Source organism: Indicator indicator, chromosome 25, assembly GCF_027791375.1.
Source record: "Indicator indicator isolate 239-I01 chromosome 25, UM_Iind_1.1, whole genome shotgun sequence".
NCBI lineage: Eukaryota > Metazoa > Chordata > Aves > Piciformes > Indicatoridae > Indicator > Indicator indicator.
This window is the reverse complement of record NC_072034.1, coordinates 12,446,234-12,470,440: the sequence shown is the minus strand read 5'-3', so window position 1 is coordinate 12,470,440 and position 24,207 is coordinate 12,446,234. Positions and strand designations below refer to the sequence as shown.

The window sequence follows — 24,207 nt, the reverse complement described above, 5'->3', positions numbered from 1 at the left end:
TACAAAAATTCCCTTTTACAAACGTTTCCTACACAAAATTACTGTCATGGTTGTAGCAGCTTTATACAGGAAGGAAAAAAAAAGATTAGCTTTTGTTTAGATTTTTTTAAAACATCTTAATTATATTAGACCAAATTAAATGCTCTTTCTAAATCTAGGAAAAAACAAAAAGTCAATGCATGTTTTTGTTGTCAGTGTCACTTGCAATAGGATTTACACCTCATTAATTGTAACGGTTTAAATGTTATTTATCTCATTTGAATGATTTCTTTCACCAGGGTGGCAGCTTCTGAACTGTTTGGCTGCCAATCAGCATCACACACTACACATCGAAAAAACCTTCATTTTTTACCTCGATTCCTTCACAAGCTAAGTCACCCAACACTGACATGGCACAGAAATGAAGTCATAGACTGCTTTCTATGGCTTGCATTTTGCTTTGTGTAATTACATGCAACCTAGCACCATTTTATCATGATTAAGAGGACACAGAAGGATCTAGAGGAGGAATTGCCCTCACCTGACCCAGCACATTACTACCTTGCATCAGCAATGCCAAGGATGCCCCCCCACACAGCTATGACATTACAAGCAGGTTTTAACTTAAAAAAAAAAAAAAAAAATCTGTAACAGATTTTGGCCATATTCCAAGAGCTAATTTGTTTTGCATTCAGAAGTATTTTAAGGAAATCCCATACTCCTGACATTTTGTTCCATATTCCATTTTCTATCCCTAAAATATGTTATCAAAAGGGCTGTAAAGAGCTTTTTCAAGGTATCTGAAAAACATTCACCAGCTCCAAAATCCTCTGAAAGCCCTGTCTTTGAAAATCAGGATGCTTCTGCCAACTGCACTCAATCTTTTCTTTACTTAAGTGCTTTTACTTACCCTGGGACACTCAGCTCAAACACAGCATCTTTAGACAGAAGTCATCACTGAAGTTTTAGTAAGTTCAGAGAAGTTATGGACAGCTATAGTCCCAAATTTACCCCAAATCCTGTGCTACAGTATTTTTCCATTAGAAGGAATGCATAGTTCAATTTTACATGCTAATTATGAACAATTAACGAAGTTTTTAAGTATCAAATAACGGTCTAGAGGTAGGGACAAGTTTGTCACTTCTCTTACCATTGCCATGAAGAAACAGATGAAGTTTACAGTGGATGACAGGCCAAAAGCTAGCAGTTTGCACCTACTCTGACAGCCCAAACTTTACCTGACAGCCCAAATTTTACCTGACAGCCCAAACTTTACCTGACAGCCCAAACTTTTACCTGACAGCCCAAACTTTTACCTGACAGCCCAAACTTTACCTGACAGCCCAAACTTTTACCTGACAGCCCAAACTTTTACCTGACAGCCCAAACTTTACCTGACAGCCCTGGGTTTAGTTTTCATACACAAAAAGGTGCTGGCTTAGCAATTTGCTAGGAGACACCAAATATTCCTTCACATGCCAAAAATCTCCCCACTTTGCTGACCTAAAATTCAAGCTAGCTGGCTTCTCACAGACCACTTTTTCTCCTACATTATTCCATTGCAAGTAGCAACAAAAGAAGTTAGTGAACTAGCTTACTATTTATAACCTTACCACAAGTCACGAAAACAATCTCAGGCAGCACAGAGCTCAAGTAGAGTTGCTTTGTCAAAACTTCAGTTGAAAGTTTACTTTCCTGTGTATTTATAGTGAAACTTCAGTAATTCAGGAAGCACAATTACAAAGTGCAAGAACATGAGATGGGACACGCCTACACTGGGGGGAAAAAAAAAAAAAACAACAACAAACAAACCCCTAACAAATTAAAGTGCCAAAGAGATCCTCTAGAATGGCTACCAAAACCTGCAACTTTGCCAAGATCACGATTTTGAAGCGTTTGCAACCAAGACAAGGTGATGATTAGCATCATTTAACACCAGCAGGTCATGGTAGGTTTTGGTTCAGGCTTTATATGTATTTCATCACGATCTGGGGGTTGGCTAAGCATTAATGGCTTGTGACTTTTAAGCTTGTGAGCCAGTGTCATAAAGATGGCCTCCACGTGGTCATTGTCATTGGGGTTTTTGGCAGAGGTTTCAAACAAGGGCATACTGTGAGTGTCAGCGAACTTCTGGGCCAAGTCCGTAGGCACCTGAATAGCGCTTCTCAGGTCGCATTTATTCCCGACAAGAATCCGTGGGATATCGCTGGCAAGAAGGTGCTGTTTGCACTCCTCTATCCAGGCTGGCAGGCTGTGAAAGCTGGCAATGTTTGTCATGTCATACACAAAGACCACGGCGTGGACGTTCCTGTAGTAGTGCTGCACCATGCTCTTCCGGAAGCGCTCCTGCCCGGCCGTGTCCCACAGCTGGATCTGGAAAGGGAGAGGCAAGGAGAGAAGAGAAAGGTTCACTGCTCCTGCTGGAAAACACCACCACTCACCTGCAGCGGAAGGCCACTCTCCTCAATCATCACACTGCAGGAAATTTGTGCTTTTAAGTGGTTTCTGAAAACTTCTTGGCTTTCAGAGCTGCGCATGGTAGAAGCCAGGAAGAAATGACTAGGGATGGAATCCTGCACCTCGAGACTCACCTCCAGCACTGTGTGCAGCTCTGGGTCCCCGCTTCTGGAAGGATATTGAAGTGCTGGAGTGGGTCCAGAGGAGAGCAACAAGACTGGGGAGGGGGCTGGAGGGAAAGTTGTATGAGGAAAGGCTGAGGGAGCTGGGGATGTTCAGCCTGGAGAAGAGGAGATTTAGAGGGGACCTTAATCACTCTCTACAACTACTTAAAAGGAAGTTGTAGTCAGATGGGGGGCAGGCTCTTCTCCCAGGTAACTAGTGACAGGACAAGAGGGCATGGTCTGAAGCTGCACCAGGGGAGGTTTAGGTTGGATATTAGGAAGCACTTCCTCACAGCAAGGCTGATGAGGCACTGGGATGGACTGCCCAGGGAGGTGGTGGAGTCACCATCACTGGAGGTCTTTAAGAAAGCTTGGATGTGGCATTGGTGGCATGGTTTAGCTGATGTGGTGGTGTTAGGTCATAGGCTAAGCTGATAACCTCAGAGGTCTTTTCCAGCTTCAATAATTCTGTGATTCTGTAACTTGCTCACAAATAGCAATTTCCAGATGTTTATTAGAACACTTATGGTTTCTTTCAAAACCAAATCCTGAAGTCTCAGGAATGTCTCTTTTAATTGAAAAAACACCATGCCCAACTCTCAGCAGATGTAATTTTTTTTAGTGTCTAAAATATCATGATCTTCCCCAAGGTTTTATTCTTAGCATGAAGTTAACTGCTTATCGTGGTATAAAAATAGGAAGGAATCAAACCATGCACAAATAACAATGCCACCACCAAAACCAGGACAAACAAATCTTTCTCTGTGGTGGTATCTACTGGAATCAAATCCTCCTGTGATAGACCTCTAACATGTAACTTTTGAGCTTCCTTCCTGAGAATGGAAGCTTTTCATCAGACAGAGAATTCAGGGACCATTAAATGATGAAGGTAAATTTAAAATTCAAGCTGTCCCCAAGAAAGATACAGCTAATATCTTCCCTTGATAAAACTGTTCTCCCATTACCATAGTGCTGCATTCCTTTCATCCACATTGCTTCAGTAAAACTTACTTAGAAATTGCAAGTATTTTGAATGCTACTTTAACATTTTTATCAGTGACCTTGTAATTAAAAAAAAAAAAAATCAAAACCGAAGTGCAAGGGAAATCTGCTGATATCACCCCCAGAGAAGAGGATTACAGTATCACATGCAGGATTTTCTGGAAGCTGGAACAGCAGAAGTAGGGTGAAATTGAAGAGAAGCAGATGCAAAGCCTTGATACCAGTGACTAATAATAAAGATTTTTCCTGTAAGTGCAGGATTCATCAGTTTGGAAACTATTTAAAGGGATGATCCAGATACAGGAGTCAATCACAGGATGTTTTGAATCACTAGTGTGAGAGAATGAAGGAAAAAGAGCTAGTGATGTTTCAGGACAGGGTGACTTTTTCTGCAATATGGTCACCCATCCCTAAGGAAAAGCTTGAACTGGAGCAGGTAGAAATGGCACTTCCTGATTTCATCAGGGGAGCAGAGGGTTTACAGAAGAACATCAGAACAGCTTGGCTTCTCCAGCCTAGTCCAGTTACCTGCAACTTGTGATCCACCTGCTTACAAAGATCCATGTGCTGCTTCTGAAAGGGTCATTACTAAGAAAAGCAAGGCAAGACACCCTAGCCTCTGGTGACAGAAGACAGTAGTCACTTGCAGTCCAGCTCCTTTTAGAGGGTCTTGCTTTTTACCTGTTCGGTTTCTTGCCAATGGTATTACACTCTAAATACAACTGACTGCATCTCCACAGTTTGTCAATGGAGCCTAGTCAATCAGATTAAATACAGGCACCTAAATCTGGGTGAGATCAGTTCACTACCCAGATGAGAGAGACTTCCAGTTCTATGCACTTAATAAAAAATTCTTACAGAAAATTTTCATTAATTAGGAATTTGAGAAATTAAAGAGAGAAGAAAGACACACAGACTAGAGTAATCCTTATGTCCAGGCAATGTAATCTTAAGGAATCACTACAGATAACCTTGGGAGGTGCTCTGTCAAATTAATTTAAAGAGGGAGCTCACTTTCACAGGCAGCTGTCAGCTTGCACTTCCCTCCCCACTTCATTCAAAGAGCAGGTATCAGTCACACTTCAGTCAAGCAGAGATCCACAAGTCTGGTGCCAGCCTTGGGCACAGAAGGGGAAATTAAATTCAAGATTTACATATCTTCCAAATTAGGCTTAACTTACAGTTCCTCCAAATTTTATTTATGTGGAGCTTTCAAGCTTGAAAGATATTATATGAAATTAAAAATATTAATATTCTCGGCATAGAATCACTTGTACTGAGAGGCAAATTCTTCCCCAAGATTGAAAATGTCACACTTTCTTTTTCCCTCTTACCAGGTGACCTTGAGATCACTCCATTTCTGGCCTCCTAAAAACACTTGCTCTACTAAAAACAACACTGAAGATGTTCACATTGATAGATGTGCATTGATGAATTACCATCAGGATTACTGTTTCATCATTAGTTCAGTATCATCCATCTTCAAGGGAGCATATATTTGACAACAGCCCTTTAAAATGTGTGATTTGAAAATCTGGTTTAACAGCATAATTCAGCTAATAAACCTGTGAACAGAATCACTTTGTCACACTCCCTGGGGAAAACAAATGGTACTTAAATATATTGAGTCAGCTATCACCTCCCACCTCCTGACTCCTTTTTGTGGATGCAGAAAGGCTGTTTTTTAAACAAGGACTCTTTTAGCATGCATGGTTTATAGCATCCTGGGAAACATAACTGCCCTTTAATGAAGATAAAATGCTAAACAACATCTCCTTTCACAAGACGTGGGAAGAAAAAAACTTGAAGAGCTCAAAGGTACAGAACATGACGTTTGGACTGTCTTCTCTGAATTTCATTTGCATCCTTTGCTCTTTTAATGTAGGTCAGCACAGAATGACATCATTGTTTTCATTGGTTTTCAACACTTACATCAATTTAGGAAGAAAAAAAATTTAGAACGCGAGAAATTATTTTGTTGACAACTTTAATTTATTCATCACATCCAGCCATCAGTGCTCCGTATGAGGCTGTTAGCCTGCTGTACAAGCTACCAAGGAATAGATTGGTCCCTGTGTCTGGGAATTCTACACAATTCATGGGGGAGACCCCCAGTGAGAAGAACTGTGCTTGTGCTCCTGCCAGTGACACAGCGTTTTTCCAGCTGTGAGGGAAATGCTCAGTTCTGTAGCAGCACAAGAATGACCATCCGGCTGGCTGGGGGAAGGGAGAAGAGAGAAAGAGAAGACACTGCTTTATAACCTCCCTCAGTGCAAGAAGGAAAATTCCTCTGCTGAGCAAGCCCTTCAGAGCACAGAAAGAAGAGCAGTAACTCAGTTCATCCGAGCTTCTCCCTTTCCCAGTTCAACGGGACTGAGGAAGCTCCTTGCTACAAGCAACAAAGGTGAAGATGAGTGAGAGGAGGTGGCAAAACCAGAAACTGAGGCATATCTGACAACACAGAGCATTCCCCTAAGAGCTTGAGCCCTGGCCATAATGGCAAGTTTATTCATTTGAAAGCTGAGAGAGAACTTCCCAGAAAATGTGTCTCCAAGGAGCCTCCCTCAGTTCTCTACCTTCCTCAACCAGAACACCAGGCAGTATTCAGCAGAACAACCTAACACAACATAAACAACAAAACAGCACTATGGGAAAGGAAACCTATGTGAAGCATCTCACAGCTGTGCATTAGGCTATATTCTTCTTCACTTCTCTCCAGAGATGGTGAAAATGCCAGTCAGGAAGATGGTGCTGACAAGATCTCTCAGATGGTTCTCTCCTCTGTCATGGACAGCAATGGATCAGGGAGTACAGAATTTCAGCTGTTAGCCAAAGAAGTACAATTCACTGGTTTCATAAAAAGTAGCAAAGACTCTTTACTCGTATGAGTAAGATATGCAGATATGAGGTGAAAAAAAACACAAGAAAATGAATGCAAATGGACTGAGATGCCCTCCACAACTTCTTTCATCAAGTAAGCAAGGAAAAACTGTAGCTTTCAGCTTCATGACAAAGCCTGATGGTAACAAATGCAGAAGTATCATAGAATGGCTTAGACTGGAAAGGACCTCAGAGATCATCTACTCCAAGCCCCCTGCCATGGGCAGGGACACCTCTCAACTAGACTTGGTTGCTCCCTTTTTCTACACATTATCAAACTCTTCTCACAGAAGCAAACTGTCATAAAGAAATAGATTCCATTTAAAACCAAGTTATTCCTAGTGAACAAAGTGCATTTGTAAGCAGCAAGCAGTCCAAGCTGTGACTTCAGGATCCCCACTAGAATGTATATATCAACCAGGTGCATTTCATATACTTCTAAAATTTCTTTTACAGTGCAAAGAAGGCAAAAGAGCATTTTCCCTTCCCCCTAAATTTTCACTAAATTTAGGTTCCTAAGACTTAGTTTTAGCTAAAACCTATAATCAGAGTAAGAACCAATGGTCAGATGTGAGCTGGATATCTGTCCCAGTTCTGCACCACTTTTGCCTAAACAGCATTCTTACCAAAAAAAATCAAGGTCGTGATGCATTGACATCACTGATGCAGGTGTTCACTCCTGAACAACAACCTGTTTCCAAATGGGACATTTCAAAGCCAATATGCTCCTAACAGCCAAGCCAATAAACTGTGATTCTTGATAAACACACAAGCAGAACTTCTGGGAGGCAACAAGCTGCTGAGACCAGGCACAGCTAACTCCAAAACACTGGTAGGGAAGAGATCTAGCTAGTGGAGAAATTAATGTCTTGATACCTGTCAAGAGCTGCACAAAGGTTTAGCCTAACGTAGAAACTTTTCATCATCGTGAAACCTGCACAGTAATTACATTTCCAGCAGAAGCAAGGAAAAACAGTTTTAAACACAGTAGCAGAGGCTACGTGGCACAACCACACTGAACTTCTGGGGTACAGAGGTGTGACAGGAGAGCCTGTGAGGCCTCTCCTCAGCATCACGCCCGCAAGCGGCAGGGCAGGCTGGGATATGCAGTCCCCAGGCCAACCTGCCGGCTGCCCTTCGGAGAGAAGCAGTCCAGCCGCTGGCAGAGGTTCACCGACCCGGCCTGGCAAACGACCCGCATCCTCCTCTCCTCCCAGCGGCTGCCCACAGCGATGCTGGAGCCCCGTGCCAGGCCCGGGATGCTGCCTACTGTCAGCAGCTGGGTCGGGGCCAGGCGGGTGTCCCGCTACCTGCCGCCCCAGCACCCTGCAGCCGGGCAAGGCCCAAAGCGGCCGGAACCGGCACCAATCCGCGGCGGATAGCGGTCCCAAGGCCGGCAGCCTTCACCCGAGACTGACAGGGCTGAGCACGGGCGGGGAGAGCCCCGCGCCGGCCCCTTCCCGCAGCGGCCGTACCTTGATGCGCTCGCCGTCGATGGTGACGGCCCGCTCGCGGAAGTCCACGCCGATGGTGGCCTCGGTGCGCTGCGGGAAGCGGCCGGCGCAGAAGCGGTAGGTGAGACATGTCTTGCCCACGTTCGAGTCCCCGATGACGATGATCTTGAAGATGCGGGAGCGCGCTGGGGGCAGCACACCGGGGAGCGCGCCGCTGCCCGTCAGGCTCAGCTCCAGCGAGGACTCCAGGTCGGCGGCCGCGGCCATCATCGCTCCGGAGGACCCAGGCGGAACGCCTCGGGGACGGGCACCACGGGCGCGCCGCTCTCCTGCCCCTCCGCCCCGCGGCCCCGTTACTCGCCGCCCCGGGAAGCGCGGCCCGCCCACAGCACGCCACCGCTACCCTCCGGCCGCGCCACGTCGTCCCCGCCCGCCGGGCCGCGAGCCCCAGCGCGGGGCGGATCTCGCGAGAGCGCGGGCGCTGCCCCGCAGCCAATCGCCGGGTGCGGAGATTGCGGCCTCGAGGCAGCGCCGGTGCCTCCCGGGGGCCGCCAGAGGGCGCCGCTGTGCTGGGGAGGTGGGGGGGGCGCCCCCTGCTGTTCTCATGGAGCGGCTTGGGTTGAAGGGAGCGTTAGCGGTCACCCGGTCCCACCCGCGTGGTCAGCAGCGACATCTGCAGCTAGGGCAGGTTGCTAAAACTCCTACAGCCTGGCTTGAAGTGTTTACTCGGCATCTGCCACCCCTCTGGGCAGCCTGGGTCAGTGTTTCACCACTCTAGTCTGAATCTCCCCTCTTTTAGTTTAAAACCACCATCCCCTGTCCTGATGCAACAGGCTCTGCAAAAAAGATTGTCCTCATCATTCTTATAAGCTTCCTTTAAATACTTAAAGGCCACAATAAGGTCTCCCCTCCAGACTTCTCCAGACTGAACAACTCCAGCTCTTTCAGCTTTTCTTCATAGGAGACATGTTCCACCTCTCTGATGACTTTTCCAACAGGTCTATGTCTTTCCTGTGTTGAAGACTCCAGGGCTGGACACATTACTCTATCAGGGTCTCACCAAAGCAGAGTAGAGCAGCAGAATCTTCTCCTTTGACCTGTTGGCCACACTTCTGTTGGTACAGCCCGGAATACAGTTGGCTTCTGGGCTGCAAGCACCCATTGCTGGCTCATGGACAGCTTTTCATCCACCACTGCACTCAAGTCCTTCTCCACACGACTGCTCCCAACTCCTTAATCCCCCAGTCTGTATTGATACTGGAGGCTGCTCTGAGGACCTTGCACTTGGCCTTATTAAACCCCATGAGGTTCACACAGGCTCACTTCTCATGCTTGTCCAGGTCTCTCTGGATTGATCCCATCCCTCAGGTGGTGTAAACCACACCACTCAGCTCTGTATCGCCTGCAAACTTGCTAAGGGTGCACTGGATCTCACTATGTCATTGACAAGGATATTAAACAGCACTTGTCACTGATCTCCATCTGGACATCGAGCTCTTGACCACTACCTTCTGGATGTGACCATCCAACCTCACCCACTGAACAGTCCACACATCCAATCCATAACTCCCCAATCTGAGAGGAGGATGTTGTTGAGCACCATGTCAAAGGCCTGACAGAAGACCACATGCCATAGCTCTTGTAAAGTGTTGATGGTGGATAAACAAAGACAAGAGGCCTGCCTTGAGTGCCTGAAATAAAAAGAGGAAGGCTGAGATCATGAGGGTTTGTTTTCATACAGTGGGGAGGAACTGTCTGTGAGTCACTTTATGGAGTGTAGATGATGCAGGCAGCCCAGGCTTCTCCTTGAGGCATCATTGAACTTCACAGCTCCCCAGGCTGCTATGGGACAACCTGCCTGTGTTGCTTGGCAGGCATTTTGTCAAGGTTGTGTGTGTGCTGTGGGGCAGCAACAGGAAAGTGGACCCTGGCCAAGCCCTGTGTCACTGCAGTGTTCCAGCCTGACCATTCTGCTGTCACCTACAGTAGTGGCAGAGAGACACTTGGGCCAAAAGTGATAGACACATCTCACAGGAAGAGGGGAGCTATGGCATTGCCTTAAAAATCTGTTCATAATCTCACCAAGGATATCAACCTAGGAGAGAGGCAGGATGTGCTCACCTTAAAGAGTTTAACCTCTAAGCAAATGAGGCTTGCAGTAATGGAGAGAACTGGTGCCCTAACGGTGAGTCTCTGGCCTGCAACCTGATAGCTGAGCCAGGATTCCCAAAGTTTGGATCATACACCTAATAATAGGCATTGGGAGTCCCTCTCTTGTTGCACATGCTTTGACCAGCCAGGGCTTCTGCCTGCACAAGTAAGAAATGATCCTTGGATCATTGCTCCCTATGGAGCAGCTGTCCTGTGGTTGAGGGACAGTGCTTTGAACAGCCTGTCATTGCCTGTATAGAAAAGCAATAAGCTTGATTAAATCTAAACATAAAATACTACCCTGAGATGAGGGCAACTTTAGTTACAGTGCCCATCTTACTGCTCCTTATTCCCTCCTCACCTCCCTGGAGCAGCCTAATGGAAGGCTATAGAGAAATGCTTCTACCCTGTAGTCCTCTTCTGAGACAAGATACCTTCATTTAAGCTGTCAAATAATTCATTCTGTCAAAGAAGAGGAGTAATTTTGTTCTGGTGTGACAGTAAGATAAAAGGGAGGTGAGGAGGTTGTGACACCCTGGAGTTCTTAGTGTCCCTTCTACACAACTGCTCCTTTTTGCAGCCAGAATGTAAAGCTGAGGAGAGGGAGCAGCAGCAAGCACATCTATAGCCTGATGGCTGAAGAGGCAGTGAAATCCCAGTTCTAGGGAGATGCTCTGACATGGGTGGCCAGATGTCACCCTATGGCAGGCTCTGCCAACAGCTCATTAACTGAGTCTGATCTGGGTTGTGCCAAAGGGGGCCAAATTCAATTATAATTAGATCTGAGCTCTTCCACAGCTCTTAGCACCTTTCATTTCAGCCGGGCTCTTCAGCTGGCAGAATCCATGCTCCATCTAGTGTTCAAAGGACTCCTTACTCATTAGGGTTTATGCTGCTGGTTTTACGTAGGACACCTTCCTGTGAATTTGCCTCTCAACACTGTTAACAACCACCCGAGCTTCTGTTTGGTGAGCCATAAGGAAGGTGATGCTCTGGAGCACAGCTGGCCCCTGCAAGAATGGACTTGAAGACTTCTGAGAGTTTAATGTCATCCCAGAAGTGGACAGGAGGCAAAGATTTTGCTGGTGGTTTCTGGGTCCAGAAAGTGAAGTACTGAATGAGTGAATTCTCCTCACTTAAAGAAGGCACAGCTCTTCTGGAGGGGGTGGGGAGGAGGGCAAAATCAAATCCTGAGTGCAGGTAGTGAAGCTCCTCGTTTGCTTAAGGTTTCTTGGTGTTCACCTGCTCTTCTTGTAGCACTTGCTGTAGCTTGAGCTAGTGGAAGTACATCTGGGAATTTAAAGTGTCCTCTTTGAACTTCCCTGTTCCAGCAGTCATGAGACTTCATGATCAGCCTTAACAAATCAGTAAGGAATCCATGATCTGACATCAGGTGACTTTGCCCATCCCACCCATCCTTCTTTCCCCCAGGAAACTGTCCCTCCAGAGCAGGAATGGGGGAAGGTGGCTTCCCACTGAGATGACAGCAGTCACTGCCTTTGTTCTGCACTTGGGGAGGCCAGATGCCACTGCCCTTCCCAGCTGTGGAAAGATGGAGATGGAAAGGTCAGTCACTTTCACAGACTTGTGCAGACTTCCTAGTTTCACCCAGAATTCCGAAGCTGTGCAGAGTTGGCTTACAGCTCTAAATTGTGCCCATATCAAAACCTCCGGGTTGTCAAAGCAGAATTTTTTTTCCATGGGAATGTGTTTTCAGTGACTAAAATTCTCCCAGGAGGGTGTTCTGTGACTCAGAATGGCGTGCCTGCTCAGACCCAGAGCAGGAAAGCAGCGATAGGAGGGGGTGGTTAAAATGCACCATACCCAGAAAGTCCAATTTCAGTTTTCAGTCCCACCGCAGGGACTTGACCCCAGGTCTCACACACTGGGTGAACACCCCAAGGGCAGGGCAGCTGGCAGTGAGTGCTTACCTCCCCCTGTCCCCTCACAGAGCTGCCCTGTTCTGCACACTCTGCCAGCTGGACCAGGCTCCAAGAGCCTGCTCTGCAGAACAGCAGGTGGAACTTGCATGGTTTTCAAAACCACTTGAGGCTGAGAGGTACCTGCCCCACAGTGCTCAACAAGGAATTGCTGGCCACACATTTCAGCTGAAGGATAACAGAAGATCTGTGTGTGCTGAGTGTGCTACACCTCTGGTAAGGGTCAAAACCTGCCCTTCCCCGGCCCCATGGCCTTCAGCAGATGTCATCTAGTCCATCTGGCAGGAGCTCACCAGAGGCACAAGCTATGTTTTGGTCAGGTGTATCCTGAGCAGTGTGAAACTAGATTACACAGGAAGAGCTTCATGAAAACAACTGCTTTAAGTCTGTGGCCTGCTGACTTCTGTGCACACAAACCCAAGCAAAGCTGCTGCATTGTTGTTCTGATGTGACAGCTACAACTGCTGCAGGTGAAGTCCAGCAAGTCTGCTCTTCTGCCTGTTGTGGGGAGAGGAAGCTTAAGGGAAGACTGCAAGAACAAGGGGAGGACAGAGCCTGGTTTAACACTCTCCTGACTTCTGCAGATCTGTGGGGAGGGATTTCACAAACAGAAATGGCATCAAAACTGTTCTGTTGAATGTCTGCCTTTGTAAAAGGACAAATATTCCTGTGGTGTATTCACCTGTAACTTGAAGATTATCTTAATCCTGATTTTAAAGTTGATCCTCTTAAAGTGCTCTAACCAAGAGCTGTGAAGCAGAAAATCTGTTTGTTTTCAAAGCACCTTTTGAACTTCAAGTATATCACAACATGATAGAGCTCTCCTTTGGAATGATTATTACTTTGCAGTGCCTGGATAAGAGCAGCTTACAAATGCACTTCAAAGCTTGAAGGGGGTTTAGATCAATCTATGCAGCTCTTACACAGCAGTTCTCACTTTTTTCATAGATGCATAGAGTGGCTAAAGTTGGAAGGGACCTTAAAGACCCTCTCATTCCAGCCCCCAAAGGAAGCTGGAGGCAAATTCTCTCTGAAGAGGAGGATGATACAGTTCCTTGGAGGTCCTCAGCTGTGACCCAGGAGGCCAGACCTTTCTGATTAACAATGGGTTAAAAAAATGATGGCTGATGTGGGAACTCCCAGGCAGGGAGATCTTGGGAGATTCTTGGCTTAAGTCAAACTTTATTTGAACAATTCCAGTGCAGCGCTGGAAATTTCATCACTTCCAAGTGAAGGGATAAAGATGTTGATTAGCTCATTATGTTTCATCCAGCACAGACTATTTCTGGATGTCCCTTTCTATATATTTGGAGGCCAGCAAACGTAGTTTAATTTATTTATAGTAACAGAATAAATTTAAAATGCTTCTTGCTGCACAATCATTTGATAAAGCTTTTTGTTTTCTTCTTTTGCAAGGACAAGTGCCTTTGATATGCTATTTGGATGTGTTTGGTGAATGCATGTACAAGAGCCTCAGTTCACAGTTAATTTTATTTAGCAGATGTAGAAGTTTCTAAGGAAAGGGGTTCTGAAAATAGTTGCAAGTCTCTGGGCTTGCTCAGCATTTCAAGAATAGTTATTTCTGCCTTCCCTTGAAGACATCTTTTCACTAGTCAGGCCCATGAAAATGCAGACTGGTCAACATACAAGAAATATGTCTACTGGGTTTTAAATTAAGGCACAAATAAGAGGGGAGGAATGTTAAGTCTAAGACTCTCATGTCACTTGCTATTTTCCAAAGGGATCAAAAAGTTTCCAGGTGTGTCCTTTTGATCCTGGTAGTCTACTGGCAAGGAGGGAATTCTTGCTGCTTTAAACCTTACTGTGTTTTTTTGAAAGTATCTCCTAGAGTCAGATCTCAAAGATGGAAACCAATCAGTCCCTTCAGGGGCTCTATTTTAAATCAAATCGTGGAATGCTTTAAACAAATAAGCGTGCTATACATGCCTTCAAGTAACAGAATCTTAAAAATTAGTAATAATTTCATAGAATTGTTAGGGTTTGGAAGGGATCTCAAGGATCAGCCAGTCTCAACCCCCCTGCCATAGGCAGGGACACCTCACACTATATCATCAGGTTGCTCAGAGCCACATCCAGCCTGGCCTTAAAACCCTCCAGGGATGAGGCTTCCACCACCTCTCTGGACAACCTTTCCCAGTGTCTCACCAGATTTTAAATCCTTTTAAAAGGATTCTGTAGAGATCCTCTGACTTCTGAATTCCTCTGGGGGCTTTATCCTTCTGTGCCAGGCCTTGCATCCTCCAGTTTAGCAGGGAAAAGTCGTGTGGTTTTGCCAGGAAAAGTTCTGCTATTGCAAGACCTGACTCTGCAAGCTCAAGGAGTTTGACCTCCCGTTGACACAATCCTTATGATAAAGCACAGATGGCAGGAATGTGGCAGGAATGAAGGGCAGATTTTTAGGACTTGGGCTTTAAGGACCCTGTGTGTCAGGTTCTCAAAACAGACTGCAAAAGCAGGTACCCTGTTGAAATCACAAAGCCAAATATCTCACCTAACTTTGCACTGAAATGAGGTTTTGACACAGCTGCTTTTACTGCCAGTTACTGGAATGTGACTTTTCTCATGCACTTCCCTGGCCTTGTTCTCACCAAAACTATAAAACTAAAAGCTTAAAATTAAAAGCAAGAAGAATTGTGTCCATTTTTGGCTTGTGCTTGGATTTTATTCCCATTGCATGCCTGGCAAGAGGCTGAGGCTTTAATGTTCAGAGCAGTGTAGCTTTGAGGTTGTCTGAGCTATGATCATAGGTCTCAGCCACTGGACATAACCTCATTTATAGCTGCCTTCCACTACCTGAGGGGAACCTGCAGGAAGGCTGGAGAGGGACTTTTCATAAGGATGTCTGGCAACAGGACAAGGGGGAATGGTTTGGAGCTGAGGCAGAGTAGGTTTAGACTGGATCTTAGGAAGAAGTTGTTCAGTACAAAGGTGGTGAGACTCTGGAACAGGTTGCCTAGAGAGGATGTCAATGTCCTCTCCCTAGGGTGTCTAAGGCCAGGTTGGACAAGGCTTTGTGCAGCCAAGTCTAGTTGTGAGGTGTCCCTGCCCATGCCAGGGAGGTTGGGGTAGATGATCTCTGAGGTACCTTCCACCCTAAGCCATTCTGTCATTCTGTGATCACAGCCTTTGTCTGACAAACCTGCCATGAGAATCCCCCTGCCAGATGTGGGCAGAGAAAAACGAGCCCCTTGGTGCTAAAGGCAGCATCTGCAGCTCTGTGAGGGATGGTCTAACAGGAGCACCCACCTGGCACCCCTTCTGATGGGACTGCAATGGCTGAGGGTTTACAGCTTCAGGGCTTCACACATTGCTGGGGGCTGTACAGAAACTTAACACTGTGTGGCTCTTGGATGGCAGTGACAGAAGAAATGAGCCCTTTGCACTCTCTGGGCAGCTGAGGTGATAATTGAATCACTTCTGTATCAAAGGCTTATCACTGAAGCTCTCCACAAATCCCAGAGCTGTACCCACACTCTGAGCACACAGCCCTGCTGCAGTGCTGGGCATTCCCTCTGCCTCTTTGGGCTGATTCATTCATAGGAGATGAGAAAACCTGATGGGGAGCATCTTAATAGCACCAGTGGACAGCAAAGCTGTTCTGGAATGTTTTGACTTGCTAAGGGTGTGTTAACCCAAAAGCTGTGTCCCTGCTTTCTCTCTCCCTGCAGCTGTACATGCTGTGCTCAAGGGCTTTCTGCATACCCCAAAGCAGTGCTGCAGATCAAATGTCACAAAGCTTCTATATTTACCTGTCTGCACCCTGGCCTCCCATAAATCACTCCTGGGCAGCAAGCAAATCCAGTTGTGCTGTGTGCTGCCAGTGACTTCCCTGCATTTGTGTAAGCTCCAGATTGAGCCTCAAGACTTTGTTTGATGTGAGGATATATATTGTGCTTTTTATTTTCTGGCAACATGTTCTTCTTCAAATAGTGTGGTTTCAGGTGTGGTTTTGTGACTTATCTCTGCAAGAATAAGTTTTCCTCCTTCTTTCCCCAGGCTGTTATTTGTTATCAAGCCCTACTCCTGTTTTAACTGGAATACTGAACAAAAAAAAATCCCAATTGGGAAACTATCCCCACTTCCATCTCTTGAAATGTGAACTGTCCCCACTTCAGTCTGTTTTGGTAAAACCCCACTTACATCAGCAACATCAGTTTTGTTTTCAACCAGAAGAAGACTGGAGGTTCCAATAAAACTAAGATTACCTTCATAAATAACAAAACCCTTCCTCTGCTCTCCTCCTGCCTCAAAATCCCCAAAAGAAGTTGCAGCTAGCTTTGGCTGTTGGTTTGCATGAAGAGGCTGGAAGGAGCCAAGGGGCTGTGATGTCTGACCTGGTTCTTTACCACTGCACTGATTCCATAGCTGTGCTGAGGTACTACTCCAAGGCCATCTCTTCTGAAAGCACAGCAGCCTTCAAGGTGTCAGCCACACTAATCTGCTCTGTGAGAGGGCTCTGTATGAAAGAACAGTAGAAAGCAGACACCAGAGTATATTTGTGCTGCTGAAAAGGTTGTGACCTCACCACAGAAAATAATTTGCAATGTATATAGCAAAAGCAAACACAACCCCAAAGGGATGGAGTTCAGGAATCTGATATTATTGCTAACATAAGTATGAGGCCAAAGCTGTTGTTTCTCTGAGGGTTGCTAAGATGTCCCTTCTGCTGTCAGGTTTTTAAGTTTCCTACTCTATTCAGAGTATTAATTCCAGTGGCATTAATCTTTCTTTTGCCCTTTCTTAGCATCCAGCAACAGCCTGTGCCTCCAGACAGAGCACTCAGCCCTGGGCTCAGATCTCTTTGTTCTTTCAGTGCCAACCTAGCTGCAGCTTGAGGCTTTTCCCTGTTCCCTTCTCTCTCATGGTTTTAAGTAAGGGTAGTTTGAGGTGACCATACATTATTCACACAGCCTGCATGCAATTTGTGTACCTGTCAATAATTTATAAAAGGCAGGACAGCTTTGCTCCCAGGTGTCCTTTTTCAGTGCAACCAAGAGGGAAGATTTGGTTTGCTCTCAAGTTGTTTGTGTTTCTGTTTGAAAAAAAAAAAACAAACAAACACCCAAACCCCAGTGTCTCACACCCTTTTGTTCTTTCTGCTGGTGGAGATTTTCCTCACCCACACACTGCCATGTGAAGTGGCCCCAACTCACCTCTGCCAGGAGCATCACACCCAGGAGGAGGATCCCCAGCAGCCTCAGCAGCAGAGGGAGCTGGAAGAATGAGATCAGCTGCCCAGTGGTCCCTGTCACCTAAGCTCTTCTCTGGTCGTTCCTGGCTCCCTCTCCCCCTCTGGTTTTGGCTGCAGAGGATAACACAGAAGAGGCAATGAGAATCAGAGAGCTGAACAAGACCTGCTCTCCCCCATCTGCCAGTGATTCAGGCTCACCTAGCCAGCTGGCACGGGCTTTTGAAACAGGGCCAGGCTGGTGAAGCAGCCAGAAGGGTACACAGTGAGTTTACCCAGTTTAAAAAGTGCTTTGAGGTCACCTGGGCACAGGAAAAAGCTAAGCAAAGCCAGATTGCCTGAAAAAGGGAATTTTTCTGTACTTGGAGCATCAGGGAATTGGGGAAGGAGGTGATAGGGCAGGGGTCAGGCTCTCTGCCTCTGAACTGTTGCCTGGGGAGGGTTTCAGATGGGTGAGGTGGCTCACAGGACAGCCTGGGATGCTGCTCTACACAGTATACAGCAGCATAATGAAGTCTCAACCCAGTTTTGCCAAAATCTGATTGAAGGGGATAACCATCCTCCACCATCAGCCTGGGAGGCAAATTCTATCCTGCCCTGCATCAAGAGGAGTGTGGCCAGCAGGTCAAGAGAGGTGATTCTGCCCATTTACTCTGCTCTTGTGAGACCCCTTCCCCATCATAAGAAGGACACAGAGCTGTTTGAGCAAGTCCAGAGGAAGGAGACAAAGATGATCCAAAGGCTGGAACACCTCTGCTATGGGGATAGGCTGAGGGAGCTGGTTCAGCCTGGAGAAGACTCTGGCGGGACCTTCGAGTTGCCTTCCAGTACCTAAAGGGATCCTAAAAGCTGGAGAGGGACTTTTCATAAGGGTGTTTAGCAGTAGGACAAGAGGCAATGGTTTGAGGCTGAGGGAGAGCAGGGTTAGACTGGATCTTAGGAAGAAGTTCTTCAGTGCTAGGGTGGTGAGACTCTGGAACAGGTTGCCCAGAGAGGTTGTGGATGGCTTCTCCCTGGCGGGGTTCAAGATTAGGTTGGATGAGGCCTTGAGCAGCCAAGTCTAGTTGTGAGGTGTCCCTGCCCATAGCAGGCAGTTGGAGGAGATGATCTCTAAGCTCCCTTGCAACCTGAGCCATTCTAGGATTCTGTGATCAGGGTCCTGCCATATCAAACAGAAAGTAAAGGACATGTGTTGGAAAGATGCTCAGGAGGGGACAAAAGAGGAATGCAAAAGCACAAACAAGTTTACCTTGCAATAAAGCAAAGATTGTTTTCCCAACTCAAACACAGACAGAAGATCTTTCAGTCACCTTTCATGGAGACCTTTATTGATGTTGCAGCTGAAGGGAAATTGCAGAATTCTGAACATTTGGTGGTTCCTATGAGAAAATAAATAATCCTTGAAATGTAAACAGCTAGGAGCCAACATTTTCCTAGAGCCCCTCATAAAAATGCTTGTAGATGAAAAATTAGCAAGAAAAAACTAGCAGGTAATTAAAGTGGTTTAATATATTATGAGCAGTGCCTGGTTTTAAGTTTCCAGGGTTTGTAATGGAATTGTACAAAGTCCACCCAGGGAAATGAAGCTGTTCCTGCTCTCAGGAGCTGACAGGACATTGCTGTGGTACTTGCAGAAGAAGGAGTGATGGCTCTTGGTTTTGAGAAGCTCAGGATTAAATGCCAGGCCCTGCAAGGTCCTGAAAAAGCCCTCATGAACTCACAACTTGGACTTGGCACAGAAATGCCAGGCTTACTGCATGAATCACTCAGCAGCCCCAGCTTTGATCATTCTTTACTTTCCCCTCACTGAAGAGTATTTACACATCCCTTGGGCTAGCTGCACGAAGGCAAGGTGGGAATACAGTGGCAGCTGAGGTGAGTTTTGGAGTACTGCTGACTGCTTCATCCACAGCAAAGTGAGAGCCAAAGCAGGATCCCTCCTTGCCCTGCTTCACAACAGTTCAGGTGTGGCAGAAGTCATGCAGCCCAAGTGAGAATGCCAGTTTGTACTTATTTTATATATATATATATTTAATCTATCTATCTATATTCTCTCTTTAATATATCTCTATCTATATGCTCTCTTTAATATATATACTATATTTTGTATATATATAAAATATATACACCTTTTATATAGCTACTGAATATATATACTATGTTTTATACAGCTATAAAATATATATACTATATTTTATATAGATATATAGATTTAGATATAGATATTAAAGAGAGCAGAACCCTGACATTGCTTTGCCCACTGTACAATGAGCCAACCAGGTGGTTGCTCTTTTCAGAACAGTGTTTATTCACCTCCAGTAGCATCTGGTGAGTTTTGATAGCTGCAGCAAGTAGCTAGGCAATTAGGATGCATCCCTCCAGTATTTTGAGGGACAGTGACCACAGAGGGTTGTTGTCTTGCTTGCTGCTGCACAGGAGACCTTCAGAGCAGTTTCCAGAAGCATGATGAGAAGGTAGGAAGGTCCTTTATGCCTGGCAGAATGAAGGGGTACTGATGAAAAGCCAATCCTGAGAGATTTCTGCAGATAAAATATGAAGTGCCAGGCTACCTTGGCTCCTCATACATCTTCTGTGCTTGAAGTCCCCTTGTAGACAATCAGGAGGTGCTGTCCCCAGAAACGGAAGGGTGAAGTTTGAAAGTAAGAAACGTTGAAGGCAGGCAGTTACCCAGGGTGAATGCCCTGGAGGAGGGGATGCTGGGGTTTAGGGGATGTTTTCTTCAGCAGGATAAGGTCTGTGCAAAGCAACCCACGCTGCACCAAACTCCCTTTCCACACCTGAAGGGGTGAATATGAGGCTATTGCTGCACCTCACCCCTGCCCAGGCAGAAGCTGCAAGCTGCAGGAGCCCTTTGTGCCCACTGCAGACAGCCTTATTCAGAACTGTTACTCATTACACACAGTAGTTAAGGAGTTTTCCAGGTGATGTTACCTGTCCCACACATTCACAACACCCTAGAGGTCATTCCAGTGCTATGCCAGCTATTTACTTTTGCTCCAGTCTGTCGATGTTACTATACAGGTTTGTCTGCTGGCTGGTTAAAACCACAAACCACCTGGGGATGTTGAATCAGGAAGCCTTTGTGGGCATATGGGTGGGCAAGACATGGCTAGTGACAGCTTTTATTTTGACCCCACAAAAACCACACCTGAGGAAAACAGCCAGTGCCTCTCCATTGAGCTTGCCTGTCAAACCCCTCTGAAGCAATCCTTTGGTAAGAGCACTTCTCAGGTCCCTGTATTAGCTCTTTGTGGCCTGGAAGAGTGAAGGATCTTCTTTGATGTACATACAAGTAGCCTGTAGCATAGGAAAGACAGCTCCCTGCCAAAAGTGTGGTGTTTTTTTTTTTCTTTTTTCCAGCCTGAAGGAAGCCACAGCCTCTCCTTAACTGATCTTCCTCCCTTTTGCAACATCCCCATCCCAATTTACAACCCATCAGGGTGGAGGGAGACAGTGGGGAACTAAGGGAACTAGGAAAGGGGAGTTTGTTACAAAGCTGGTAGGCACCTCAGGAGGACACTGAACCCTACAAGGAAACACTAGCACTCATTTACAAACAGAACTCAGCATTTTTATTCATTGATTGACTTCCTGCCAGTTTTGATATTTGCTACCACCAGAGAAGAGCTTAAAAACACAGTACAACATTGTTAACCAGTTAGGAAGGCTGGAAGGGAAAGCAAATCCCAGTACAATTGCAAGTAACTTGGTGGAGTTTATCATCAAGATTTATTTGTTTGCATTTTTGTTTCAAAGGATCAGCAATGAAGCAATAAATATGCTGCTGCAACTGAACCAACAACAGGACTTGCACTAGAAGGTTGTGGTTTATTGCATTACAGTTTAAAACTAAACGTTACCCATCATCACACATCTGTTTTCACCAACCAGGGAAATTTGACACTTTCTCATAGGTTAGATGCTAAAATGGTGCAGTGGCTGAACCAGACTAGGACTAGTAGAGGTAGATATTGAATGGGCAGTGCCAGGCAGAAATATTGTGTAGAAGAACTTTTTTTTTGTCTTGTCAACAGTTCGCAGGTGTCACCTTCTCAGTTAAAACAACAAACATCTTAGGAGAGCTGTTCTAAGATGCTTTGGATTTCCTAATAATATTTCTCTTGCAATATTCTTACAAACCCTTTGATATGGTCCCTTGTAAACTGGACAATCTTTGTCCTCCTGGGTTTTCTGCCACAATTTACTTGAAGACCAACATACAAAGCTAGAATCTTTGTGAGCATACTACTAGTTGCTTGTACCACTCTAGAAGTAATACACATTTACAGCTTCCTTGGCATGGGAAGACTGCATTTATAATATTTACAGCTTCAGTCATCTTCTAGTAATAAAAAAAACCCTATTTTATACTTAATCTAAAATGGAATTTCTATTCTGCCACCTCCTTACAACTCACTTCAGTCTCCTTTTGCAAAGCCACTCCATCAGTTAGTCCTTGCTGTTCCTGCTGCTGGCTCTATGCTCTTGGGAAGAAGAGTCTCTGCCCAAAACAGGCATTAAAACTGGTGTTTGTAGACTGCAGCTTTGATTTCCAGGAAACAGAATCATGACAGCATGGCCAGGAGTTATGTAAAAGTACCCCCTTTGCCCCTTACCACATTCAAGAACAGCTCATAGCTGACACACTCCTGAAAGCAAGTCTTCCCCCAGGCTCAGCAACTGTCTTCCCTTACCTGGAATTTGAACTTTCCTTAGTGAGCTTACAGATTGCTCAATTCTTTACTGACATGACTAACAATACTCCATTTGCATCGTTTTTCCTCCACAGAAGCCCAAAGCACTACGTGCTCAGACAAGTGTTAATTCTTACTTCCACAGTTTGAGATCTTTTACATTACCACTTTGGTACAAACTGCATTTTTAGAGCAAATTTTCTTAGGGGGAGAGAGAGGGGGAGGGAAAGTCAGCTAGCTAGCCATAACATTTAGAAAAACATTTTAAGTGATCAAGAAAAGAGGGAAAAAAAAAAAAAAGAGGACTTTGAATTCAGGTATAAAGCTGGATTACCCCATCAGGTGCTTTTGTTAGTGCTATGGTGCACAGGATGCTAGCACTGCAGCAACAATGGCACCATTGCTCCAGCCATCAAAGGCATCACAGTAGACAAAGACCTTAAGTTGTTTAATTGAACTTGTTCACATGATACTGAAATTGTATTTGCACCTCTGGACTCTCAGGCCTGATCTCACTCTACTCTCATTGGTGTTTCCTTTCTATAAGGACAGTGACAATTCAATCTGGCTGAAGAAGAAGGTGCTACACCAGCTTCCAGGGTCTGCTGCACACCTGGGAGCACCTCCAGACCTGGAAGAACAAAGCAAAGACTAAAAGGAAGGACGTTGTATGTACCTCACCTAGCCCTAGACAGCTCCCTGGGAAACTTAGAATTTTCTCCCTTAAGCTAGGAGAAAACCTGACAAACTTCCTTCTGTGCTCTGGCTGAGACACCACACACAACAGGACACGATTCCTCTCTATGAACATGGAAGTATCAAGATCTCTACTGAAAAAAACATCTCTGTAGAAGAATATAGAGGCTTTTAAGGCATTTAAGATGCAAAAACATGAGTTACTGAGACTATTTCACCTGTTTGTTCATATGACCATGTCTGAATGCTCTGGTCTCCACATGGAAAAACTGCATACCTATCACCTTGGGGCAAACCACCACTTTCAGTTACTTACAATTTCAAGTCCACTTCTGACTCTGGCATTGCTTCATGCAATGTGCATTTGCACCATCTACAGTCTCTGGGAAGAATCTGTGGCTTAAGCATTTATATTCCCCCCTCCCCCCCCCCGAAAGATATCCATGGCATATGGCATCACCAGGGGCTCCACTGATGGTGAAACCATCTTTCTTCAGTGAAAATCATAAAGAATTGGACCGAATGATGTCATCTGTAAGCCAACATTCTAGGTCACTCTGGCTGTGACTGCAATCCCCGATCACCTGCTTTGGCAGCCAAGCACCAAGGATTGCAGTTTTGGATCTCTGCATGCAAAGGGAAGTTTTCACTGTAGCATAGGACTCTGCTACTACTTCCCCAGACTCATTGCACTGGATTGCAACTTCATTTCCAGCTGTGAAAAACTCTTCCTCAGAAGTTAGTATTGCATCTTGCAGGAGAGATGTGAAGATGAAGGAACAGCAATTCTTTTGCCAATTAAAGAACCTTCTTCTTCAGGTAAACTTTTGACTTAGTTTCATTTCCTGGTATTGCAGTCTTCTGGAAGGGGATGAGGAACCTCTTTAATCCAAAAGCATCATCTCTGAAGCAGTATGGATGACCTTCAGCAAGGTGATGAAGAAGTGTCTTTGGGGAAATCTCAAGAGATGTGTAGATGGAGGCTTCTGGAAGGCTCACAGAAATATCCTTTCCCGCTTGCATAATGAAAGAGAACAAATCACTTCTTGCTTTTCGTTCATCTATTTCAACACAGAAACAGGCAGTGAAGAAGGAAATAATCTCATTTATAGGCAGCACCCCAAAAAACCAGAATTTGTGGGAAAAAAAATTAAAATTGCTTGATGCAATTCACAATCCATTAAAAAGAGTGAGCACTCATCTGCCTCCAGCTAAGCCTCAGAAGATGGCAGCAATACTCAGAGGCAAGGCCAAAAGCTCATAGCTTGTGTAGGCAAGATTGAACCATCTTCAGTAGTTGTAGAAGACATGCAGTCCAAGTATCTCAGGCTGTGGAAAAGGCTGAGATCTAGACATAAATACCAGAGTCACTTCAAGGCTCTCCAGGTATTCTAGTCCCTAAAAGCCCAGCAGATTAAATATACAAATATAGCAACACAACTTACATCTCTGACATGAGCTACACTGCAAACATACACAAGGATAGTCTAACCATGAAAAGAAAAGTGGTGCTGAATATACAAGAAACGAAAAACTCTTCCTTCTGACAGTTAGAAAACT

At 45.4% G+C, this 24,207-nt stretch overlaps 1 protein-coding gene across 1 annotated transcript; it reads right to left on the bottom strand.

Annotated features, from left to right (window-relative positions):
• Positions 1-1,908: 1,908 nt before the first annotated feature.
• RAB33B (RAB33B, member RAS oncogene family) lies at positions 1,909-8,206 on the bottom strand. Its single transcript, XM_054392232.1, has 2 exons — positions 7,958-8,206; positions 1,909-2,352 (listed from the first exon to the last, which is right to left on the bottom strand). The coding sequence occupies exons 1-2, from the start codon at positions 8,204-8,206 to the stop codon at positions 1,909-1,911; spliced, it is 693 nt and encodes a 230-aa protein (XP_054248207.1).
• Between the last annotated feature and the right edge of the window lie 16,001 nt (positions 8,207-24,207).

Coding starts and splice junctions, on each gene's coding strand:
- RAB33B (XM_054392232.1), bottom strand. CDS start 8,206: ATGATGGCCGCGGCCGCCGACCTGGAGTCCTCGCTGGAGCTGAGCCTG. Junction 2,353..7,957: donor TCGACGGCGAGCGCATCAAG/GTACGGCCGCTG, acceptor CTCCCTTTCCAG/ATCCAGCTGTGGGACACGGC.